The sequence below is a fragment of the Neovison vison genome, chromosome 12, assembly GCF_020171115.1.
Source record: "Neovison vison isolate M4711 chromosome 12, ASM_NN_V1, whole genome shotgun sequence".
Classification (NCBI taxonomy): domain Eukaryota; kingdom Metazoa; phylum Chordata; class Mammalia; order Carnivora; family Mustelidae; genus Neogale; species Neogale vison.
The window spans coordinates 155499-166084 of NC_058102.1; the positions used below are offsets into that span (position 1 = coordinate 155499).

Sequence of the window (10586 nt, forward strand, 5' to 3'; positions counted from 1 at the left end):
CGTGTGGATAAACAAAATGTTACATGTGCAAACAAAGGACTATTATTCAGCCGTAAAGAATGAAGCAGCGATAAACCCTCCAATATGGAGAATTCAATTCCAGCTGAGTGAAAGGTGCCAAAGCCCAGGAGTCCCACCTTACAGGGCTCTGCTCCTGTGCGTCTAGAGGAGGTGAGTCTATAGAGACAGAAAGTACGTTAAGAGGTAAGAGGGGTTAAGGGGGAGGGGAACGTGGAATAATTACTTCACATGTGCAGGGTTTCCTTTTGCCAGGTGATGAAAATTTTCGAAATTCAATAAATGTGGTTGTAGGACACTGTGAATGTTTTAAATACCACTGAATTATTCAATTCACACTAATTAATTTTATGTTATATGGATTTGATTCTATATGAAAAATAAATCCTCAATTTTAAAGCCTCAATTTAAAAAAAAAAGAAGAAGAAGAAGAAGACTGTGGGCTGAATTTGGCCTGTGAGGCCTCATCTGCCTGTTCTGGACTCCTGTGAGCAAAGCGTGGCCCACGGAACATCAGCCTCTCCTCAGAGCGGAAACTCTTTGCAAACGCAGACTCTCCGGCCCCACCCACAGCCACTGAGTCGGAACTTACACTGAACAAGATCCCTAGGTCCAGCGTGAGAAAAACACCCCTCCGGCACAATGGGACAGCAAGTCGGTGAGAACATGGAAGCGTGTGTGGGAGACGGCAGCAGAGAATGTGGGCCCTAATTTGGCCCAAGAGCACAGGTAGCGGCCTCCAGACCAGGTCTCTGCCTCGGGCCCATCAATCTAGAGAGGGCTGCCAGTAGGTTTCGTGGTGTCCCGTCCCTTGAAGAGTAACCCCAGCCTATCAGACCCTTCACCAGGGCTTCCCTTCCTGAGGAAGAGGAAGGGGGACAGATGGGGAGAGCCTCCCTCCAGCTCTTCTGTGTGCCGGCCCATCCCGGCTCCCCAAGCTAGGGTGAGACATAGCAACTTGTGACTATCACTGAGGGAGTATCCCTAGAGAGTGGAGGTGTGCAGAGGGAGTAGGGGTGACAAGGACAGGTCCAAAGACAGCCTCTGCCCTAAACCCCCTTTATAAAAATGGACAAATAATAATCACTCCTTGCAGGGTTGTTGAGAGAGTAAACTAAAATAACAAGGCTCCTAGTAAACACTCAGGGACACCTGGCTAAGTCAACATCTGGCTACTTCATCTGAGTGTATGCATGACCCCTGAGCAGGCTGGGGTACACAGGAGGCAAAGCCAATGCCACACAGGGGCTACCTGCTCTGTACGCCTGCTCAGCAGTGACACGCCAACTCTAGCCTGGCGAGCACACGCCAGGCCAGCCAGCCAGTGAGTCATAATAATGGGGACCCTAGAAGCTCTAGTATCTCTGCCCACAGTCAGGAAAATGAGGGGTAACTAGAGCCTCCTTCTCTCTGGGCCAGAACCAGATACCCTCCTCCCTCTAATCAGTTGGCCCAAGGAGTTCAGATGCATAGACTCAAATCCCACATGAGGTCAAGGGATGGAATGGCATACACATAACCATTAAAAAACATATTTTACTTAACATAAACTGAGGCAAAGAGGTCCTAAGCAGCTTTCCCATGGTCAAACAACCATAAGACAAGAGGATCCTACATGTGTACAAACCAGGGTTCTCCCAGGCTGACAACCAGACCCTAACTTAGCCCTCACTCTGTCTCTTGTCCCCAACTCAAGCCTCCAACCTTATCCTCATTCTCTCCCAACCAGAACCTAGACCCAAATTCTGTGCCATGTCATTAGTTCAGTCGTTTCCTCAACATGGACCTGCAGATACTCGCAGAACTGCCACAGCCATGGAGGGACTGCCCCACCCCAACTGTAGAGACTCGACCCATGATCGTGTCCCCTGGCCGTCTTGGGACATGAGAGATGCAGAACCAAGCCTCACTGGAGGTCTGTTCAGGGGAGACACTACAGCAGAAGAGTTCTTAAACAGGAACTTGACCTTAACCTTAACCCCACTTCAAAATTCAACCTAGCCCTGGGGCGCCCGGGTGGCTCAGTGGGTTGGGCCACTGCCTTCCGCTCAGGTCACGATCCCAGGGTTCTGGGGTCGAGTCCCGCATTGGGCTCTCTGCTCGGCGGGGAGCCTGCTTCCCTCTCACTCTCTCTGCCTGCCTCTCTGCCTGCTTGTGATCTTTCTCTGTCAAATAAAAAAATAAAATCTTTAAAAAAAAAAAATTCAACCTAGCCCTGCCATAACCTCACAACAGAACCAAGACCAGCCCTAGCCCTTTGCTGTCTACGGTCATTTGTTTGTTTTGCTTTGTTCTGTTTTTTTAATGGGGACACTGCAACCATGGCAGAAAGGGAAGCCTGGGAGTCTGTGTTCCAGACAGAACCATGGACAGAACAACGTGGTCCACGCAGGACAGAGGGAGCTAAGAAGGGAGCCCCTCTGTGGCAGTCAGCTGCAGGGGTCACCTTTCCAAGAGGAGAGACCTACCCTCTCCCACAGCCCGACCCATTGCACATGGGAGACAGAAGGGAGGATTCCAAGAACAGGTCCCAGAGCAGCCCGGCACCCAACACTGACACTGGCGGGGGTGGGGGGGAGCACCTCCTTGAGGCTCCCGTATGATGGCCGTGCCCGTCCTCCTGCCCTGCCCTAGAGTCAAGACCCAGTGGCATCTCCTGGCTTTCCTTCTGGGACCATGAGTCAGACATATCCTGGGCTCCCCCAGTGTACTCATTCAGAGCTCAGGGCCGTGAAGATAGCTCTTCCCTTTTCCATTTGCATCCCGACCACTGTGCTTTGCTTTCTTACGTGATCCTGTCCTACTGAAGCATGCTGTGGGCCACCTAAACCGGCTCTTGCCCCAAGCAAGAGTGACACACTGAGGGTCAATGTCTGAGATCTACTGCTCCAGGTTCCCTGCTGACCCTTCATATGACCTAACAGGAAATGAACCTAGACCCTAACTTCAACCCTACTCTCAATCTAAGTCGATCCCTAAACTCACCAATGGCCCCAACCCAGAGCCCTAACCCAACGATGCTCTTAGCCCTTTCTCACAGCCTGTGTCTGCTCACACCGGCCCTGCTCTCGGCAGATTCCCCAGACCTTCAGGGGCTGTTAATGGACCTTTGACCAAAGCACAGCTGCAAGGAAGAGCCTCAGGGATGGGAGCTCCCTTGTACCATCCCCACTGACCCCTGTACCTGTGGGGCCCTGACAACTCCCGCAAAGCCCCATCAAACAGGGACCGGGGTCGGGCAGCACTCACCAACGTCCGAGTCTTTATGGGTCTTGATGACCTCGGCGAGCTCAAAGTTCCCTGCGACGATGGCCACCTGAGGAGGGAGGGTGAGAGGGGCACTTAGGGGCGCCAGACCCGCCCCCCCAACCCCTGTGCACCCCCCTGGGCTCCTGTGTGGGAGTCTCCCTTGGTTCGGGGCCCCAGGCGCGGACCCTGGCCCCCGTCTAACCTTCCACCCCATTCTGCCCAGGACCAAGAGAATTCTCAGGACATGAGACTTTCAGAGCCAAAGCCAAGACAGCCCAGGCCTACGGGTCACCTACTGACTCTCTTAACAGCGCCGTACACACCATCGCTCCCGCCTCAGCCGTGGCCCGCCGCCGCCTCGCACCTGTCACCCACCTTCTTCCCTTCCCTTGTCTCTGCATCTGGTCATCCAACAGGCCCTTCCAGACTCGCCCAAACCCACTGGGCTCTTCCACTGCCACGTCTGTCCCCTGGCTGGACTGCCATAGGAGACCTACCTGTTTCCCTCACGTCTCTGAGGAAACCCCTGAAGGCCCTCACTTCCCCTGAAAATAGAATCCCAGCTCCTCTTTGGTCGAAAAATTCCCATAATGCGGTCTTCATTCCCTCGCCCACAAACTCCAGGGCACACAGAGACTCGCGTGCCTGGTCATCCCAGGGCCGAGAACAAACCCAGCTGGACAAGGGGCTCAGAAATACCACCTGAATTGAGTCAGGGACGGTAACGAATCCTCCTACCCTGGTTTGGCCGCTCCACCCCCACCTGTGTTGGCAGGTCAAGCCCACACTGGTTCTCCCCTGACCCCAGAGCCCTATGACCCTCCTCTCTCCCTGGAAGACAAGGGAACCATGCACAGTGAAGGCCCCCCCAAGTGGGCCCCGTACTGGCCCACCCCTTCTTCTCTCACCCCGGCCAGTCCTTCAGTGAGAGCTCCCTTGCTGCCTTACAGGGAAAGAACCAAGGTTCCGAGAGAGCAAGTCACACAGAGACAAACACCCAGGGCTCTGCCTCACCCTCCTATAAACCACTCTTGTACCTGGAAGGCGGTCTGGCTATTGTAATTGCGGACATCCTTGTTAGCTCCACGGAAAAGCAGGACTCGAGCACAGCTCTCCTGTTGGGGGAGTTGGAATGGGGGTCACAGTTGGGCAACCAGAGGGGCGTGGCCAGGATGGGGCACAGATGGGGGCCCGGGGCGCACACCCCCACACCTGTGTGTCCAGTGCCTATATGCACAGCAGGGGGACGAGCAGACGACGTATACAGGACACACAAGCGTCCCACTGGCCCAGAAAGCGCAGATGTGCACAATTCACTCCCAGCTGTTCGGAACACACGTGTGCATGTGTGCCCCGGGAACGGATGTGCGCACACCGGCCCGGAAGGCTACAGTTCACAGCAGGACACAGAACACGCACCCACGAAGGAACAGCAGGACTGGACAGGCAAGCAAGCACTGCACAGGGGCAGCTGTGCGCACACACGCACGTGCACACAGAGTCACACCTGGTTATAAAGGGCACAGATGTGCAGGGCTGTGTTCCCTGAGGCGTTCTGAGCCCCCATGTCAGCTCCGTAGAACAGCAGGTGTTCCAGGTGCTGCACGTGCCCAAAGCGGCAGGCCTGGAGGTAAGGGAGATGAAGTTGGGTCCCTGAACACAGTCCAGGACCCCCAGTCCCGCCGACGGGGCCGGGCAAGCCCCCACTGTCTGACAGAGCCGGGAGCCTCCCCCAGACCCCTAGACAGAGGCCAAGACCCCAGCCCCAAACCGTGCCCTCCCACTCCCTGCCCACCTGATGGATCTCCTGCCAGCCATTCTCATCTGTGGTCCCCAGCTGAGCGTGGTCGTGAAGAAGGAGCTCACAGCAGAGGGCGTCCCCGCCCCCCAGGGCGCTGTGGTACAAGGGCGTCAGGCCGCGGCTGTCCTTGTAGTCGGGTGAAGCGCCCAGGTCCAGCAGGGTCTGAGGGCAAGGAGCCTCAGCATCCAGGCGGGCCCGCTGCCTCCCCCAGCTGGGCCCTGTGCCCCTCCAGGCCAGGGCCCCGCCCACACTGACCGTCAAGGCCGCGGCGTTCCGCCGGCGCGTGGCGCAGTGCACGGCCGTGAGGCCGTCTCGAGTGCGGAAGTCCAGGTGCGCGCCGCCGTTCCGCAGCACCTTCAGCAGGTCCGCGGCATTGTCCAGCTGGGCCGCGAGGCTCAGAGGACACTCTGGGTTCAGAAGACAGAGGAAGGTCAAGGTCCCAATCACTCCAAGGCCATGCCCCTGCTTGCTCTGCTTCTCACCTCCTGAGTCAGGATCGTGGAAATTGGGGTCCAGCCCCTTGTCCAGCAGGCGGGCCACCCTGTCCGTGCTGTGCAGCTGGACGTAATCCATGAACTTCTTCAGGTTTGCCTGGAATGCCCAGCCATCCCGGTCAGCCCGGCAGCACAGTTACCCACTTCCACCAGCAAGCCTCAGGCACGGGTCACCCTACAGGAGCTGCTGCCTGCTCACACGTGACACCCTGCAGCATGACCTTGTCACCCCCTCCCATCACCTTAAGCCTTGTACTCCCACGTGGCCCACCTCAGCTCCCTGGGCCGATGGGCTGCCTGAAGCCCTTCCTGGCACCCTAGGCCCACGGTAGCGGCCAGCCTCAGCCGGGCTGGCCCCTCACCAAGGCCAGGTTGCCCTGGTCATGCCCCCAGGCAAACTCCCGCCCCCAGCCTCGGCCTCGTGCCCCCCCCCCCGCCCAGCCTGCAGGAGCCTAGGGCGCCCATGCAGGAGCGCCCCCCTCCCAGCCCACAGCCCGTCACTCCGAGGTGGTCCTGTTCCTTCTTCTCCATGCGTCCACCCCAAGGCAGACCCTTATCCCCAAGGCCCTTCCTCACCTGCAGGCCGCCCCTCCTGTGACCTGACTTGGCCTGCCTTGCACTCGCTGACCTAGTCGCGCATTAGTTCACTCTGCAGAGACTCAGTGAGGCGGGCGCTGCAGATGCCACACGGCAAGGCACCTTGGCCAGGCCCCTGGTCTTCTCCAAACACTCAGATTGCATCCAGACGGGAGAGGACACCCACGGGAGGTGGCCCCCTAAGGTGGGTCTGGACCATCAAGCAGGAAGAAGGGTGCTCACGATGGGGAGAGAATTCAGCCAGACCCAGGGGCGAGGGTGTGATGTGAGCACTGGCCAGAGTAGGGGCAGGCAGACACATGCGGGGCTGGGGCAGGACTGAATCTCAATCTGGGGCACCTGGGGGGCTCAAACAGTTACGCATCTGCCTTTGGCTCAGGTCATGATCCCAGGGTCCTGGGATGGAGCCCCGCATCGGGCTCCCTGCTCAGTGGAAACCCTGCTTCTCCCTCTCCCACTCCCCCGACTTGTGTTCCCTTTCTCTTGGTGTCTCTCTCTGTCAAATAAATAAATAAAATCTTAAAAAAAAAAAAAGAAAGAAAACTCAATCTAAAAACAACTGGGACTCACTGGGGGTCAACAGTCACGAGAGTTCTGTGAGCTGCTCATGACAGTTTTAAGAGATAACCATGGGGGGTGACCCAGAGTGACAGGATCACACTGGGGCAAATGGAGAGCGAAGCCACAGTCTCCGCCCAGCCAAAATCATGTCCTCTGACCCCCATGTACCCTGAGAGCAGCAGAAAAGCCTGGCATGGAGGCTCCATGGTCACAGAGGGGTCACTGTGGCCCAATGCTCTGATCCTTCTCCTAGACAGAGACAAGCTCCAAAGATTGTCAATGAAGCGTCCAGTAAGCAAAGGCCCACCAGTCACTGGAACCTGAGGTGGCAGCTGAGGGAGGCTGCCTGTGGGTAGGGGCCGTGGCACCCTCATTGCCTCTCCTGCATTCAGAGAAGGTAGTGAGGTGGCCCCCAAAGAACATTTGGGGTCAGGCCCACTGAGCCCTGGCACTCAGTAGGTGCGTCCAAGCACAGGCCCCCAGCGTCAGACAGATCTGGATTCAGACCCAGTTTCACTGGCTGCACACCCACAAGCACGTCACATAACTTCCCTGGGACTCAGTATCTTCGTCTGGAAAATGGGATAACAATAGCCCCTCCCAGAAGAAAATTAGTGAGTGCCTAATTATTGGTGCCCAGCACTGTGTAACCACGAAGTGCAAGGCTCCTAGTCCTCCCCCCGCCCCCAGGTCCCCTACACAGAACATCAGGTGCTTCTTCACTCCCATTCCACCCAGGCTCTCACCAAGACACCACGTGCTATCATAGTCCACCACCACGCCCAGCCAGGGGCCCCCCAGAGGGGTGAGCAAGAGTCTGATCTCACTGAAACCCGTCAGTAGACCACCCACACAAGAGCCATGGTGCTGGAGTCCGCACCCAGCCCCCCAGCTGCCCCAGCACCTGCTCTGGGCCCCTGATACAAGAGAAAACAGACTGAGCCAAGCTGGAGGGACAGCGGTCAGCCCCAAGCCAGGGTGGAGGGTGCTGGGGGCAGAGGAAGAGCTCTTGGGAATTTTTTAATGGCATTTTTGAGATCACAAAATCCAGTGAAGCCTGGGGTGAAGGGAGCACTGCTCATGGGGGCCGGGGGGTCACCTCTGGAGTCCCTCCTCTGTGGCTTCCTCCTTACCTTTGTGTGAAGCTTTGCAAACTGCTTATCATCAATGAGGTTCTGGGCATAAACTCGCCTCTTGTATCGAAACTGCTCAGGTAAAGAAAAGGCAGAGAAAAGGCACCCACCTGGGCTGAGTGAGCAAATGCACACACAAAACCAAGTCCTGTTTCCTCAGCCTGCCGGCCACACCAACCTCACGCGCACTACACGGACACAGCGCCAACACCAAGTTCCGACGGCGCGCGCGCCCGCTGTCCCCTAACCCGCAACACCCTTTCTCTCACTCCCGCCCCAGGGTTCCCTGGCAAATGCCACTCCTTTTCCAAGACCTGATTCCAGGCTTACCTTCCTAGACATGCCCTGAGTGGAACTGACCCCATTTCCCTCTGCCACCAGAGCGGCCAAGCCGACGTCGAGCTCAGCCACCATAATGCTCACTGCACTTGCCACCACCACCCCAATCTGTAAGTCAGTCTGTGTCCCCACTCCGGACAGCGCACTCAACCCTTTCCATCGTGAATGGGGGTGAGCGAACGACAGAGACTGAGGTGTGCCCTCAGAGACTCCAGGGGCGGGGGAGGGGCTCAGACGTGCAGACACAGGTGAGGCGCGGCTTCCTCCACACGCGGCTCTGCGCACGGACACCGCGCTCCGCAGAAGCCCCCCGCGTTCCCCGCACACGAGACGCGGACTGCAAACACGCTCGCGGCACGTACCGCTCCACACCTCACACGCCCCACACACGGCACCCCGCGCCTCGCACGCACACCGTATGCACCGTTCGCTGAGCGGGGCTCACGCAGACCCCCTCCCGCACACACACACACGCGCGCGCGCGCGCGCCCGGCCGACTCCTCCGGTCCGCGTCCCTCGCGGCCGTGCCCTTCACGGCTCTCGTTACGGAACTCCAGGGTCGTGCCCCGCGCGCTCCCCCACCCCCGCCCCCGGTCGCGCGCCCCCGCCCGCCGCTCACCTCCAGGTAGGGCAGGGGCGTGTCCAGGTTGGGCGGGTACTCCTGCAAGAGCCGCTCCTCGTCCAGGAACTTGCCCGCACGGCCCCGGGAGGGCGGCTGGAAGAGCCCGTAGTTGAGCGCGTCCTGGAGGCTGTGGTTGAGGGCGCAGAGCACGCGCTGCTTGGCGGCCCATACGGGCGCGGCCGGGTCCAGGCGCAGACACTTCTGCGGCGGAGCGGGATCATGAGTGCGGACCGCATGAGCGCCGCCCGGCCCCGCCCGGCCCCGCCCGGCCCCGCGCAGGGCACCAAGTCCCGGGAGCCACGGCAGGACTCCGGGGCTCCCGAGCCCAAGCCCGGGACCCCGCGCCTCCGCGTCCAGCCGGCGAGAACCCGCCCCGAGGGCGGTGCTTCCCCGGGCCCCGCCCCCGCCCGAGTGGTGGGGAGGGTCTCCGCGGAGGCGGCGGGGGAGGGGTGAGTAGCCGCGGGCCTGGGGTCCCCGGCACCCGCCTCCGAGCGCGCGGGGGGTGGGGAGGATGGGGGGGAGCTGGTGGACGGGGTTGGGGGGGGCTGGGCGAGGAGGGCGGGGGCGCTGCCGGGACGGGGCGGTGGGGCTTACCGTCTGCTGCAGGTCCGGGATGCCGACGCGCACGACCACGGCGCTGGCCCCGGGGCCGTCCATCCCAGCGCCGGCGCCCGGGCCGGAGCCCGGGCGGCTCGCGGCCGAGAGCGGAGCGCGCTGAGGCTCCGCGCGGCGCCCCGGCCCCCCCTTCCCCCCCGCCGGAGCCCCGTCGGCCGCGCTGCGCGGGAGGGGGCCGGGGGGGGCCGGGGCCGGGGCCGGCGCGGGGGACAGCTGCGCCGAGGGCTCCGCAGGGGCGGCGGCGGCGGCGGCAGCGGCGGCGGCGCGGCTCAGCTGCATCGGCCCCGGCTCAGCTCGGCGCCTGCCTTCCCCGGGGGCGGGGGCGGCGGGGGGAGGGGGCCTGAGCCGAGAGGGAAGCGGGGGTGGCAAGGGGGCCGCGCCGGAGGCGGGGGCCGGGAGGGCTCAGGGCCAGCCGGGGACCGGGGGCGAGGGGGACTGTTCGGGTCCCCGGGGTGAGGTGGGAGGGTTCGTGCGGAGGGCCTGGGCCGCCCCACAGGGCGGGGGCCCTGGGGGCTGCGCGGGGGGTGTGGGGAGTCCTAGGCCTTGGCGTGGGGGGAGTGGCTGAGCCGCGAGGGCCGCGCCGCCCTTCGGCTGCGTGCGAGCATCCGCGGGCCACCGGGGAAGAGTCCGCGAGACGGGGGTCCTGAGGCGGGGGTGGGGTCCGCGTTGGGCACAGGGACCAGAGAGGGCGGGAAGGGGAGAGAAAAACGGGAGAATTAATTTCCGGGGGTAACAGCTTCTCCCCCATTCTACCGACCTCCCTACCCCATTCAAGGCCCGAGGGAGATGACGGTGACCAGCCCTGCCCCAGTCCTGGGTGTGAGACGGGGGAGACATCAGGGCCAGGGAAGGGCTAGGGGCTCTCCCACCGTGAGAGCCAGTTAACCCTCCGACTTAACCCTTACGACCACCCCAAATAGCGTTCAGCGCGGCTGCCTGCATCCCCAGCCGAGTTTGGGGAGTTCGCTCTGGACTCCACGGCCGCCCCGTCCTCCCCACTCTCCAGGCCCCGTGGTCTGCCTAGACCAACGCCTGTCTCCCCTTTTCCGTCACCTTAGCGACGACAGGATGGGGGCGCGACCTATGAGGACAGGCTTAGGGGAGGGGGCGCTACTAGTCTCCACCTGCACGGGGAAGTGAATTTTAGTTTTCTACGT

General features: G+C 60.8%; 1 protein-coding gene across 1 annotated transcript in view; it reads right to left on the minus strand.

The window, feature by feature from the left end:
* SHANK3 (SH3 and multiple ankyrin repeat domains 3) overlaps positions 1–9708 on the minus strand; it is a 47880-nt gene extending 38172 nt beyond the window's left edge. The window contains exons 1-9 of the mRNA XM_044229404.1: positions 9409–9708; positions 8812–9015; positions 7854–7925; positions 5551–5659; positions 5324–5475; positions 5063–5230; positions 4775–4891; positions 4305–4382; positions 3268–3334 (exon numbers count right to left, since the gene is read on the minus strand). Of these exons, the coding sequence (XP_044085339.1) occupies positions 3268–3334; positions 4305–4382; positions 4775–4891; positions 5063–5230; positions 5324–5475; positions 5551–5659; positions 7854–7925; positions 8812–9015; positions 9409–9708 (1267 nt within the window). The remainder of the gene's footprint in view (positions 1–3267; positions 3335–4304; positions 4383–4774; positions 4892–5062; positions 5231–5323; positions 5476–5550; positions 5660–7853; positions 7926–8811; positions 9016–9408) is intronic.
* Between the last annotated feature and the right edge of the window lie 878 nt (positions 9709–10586).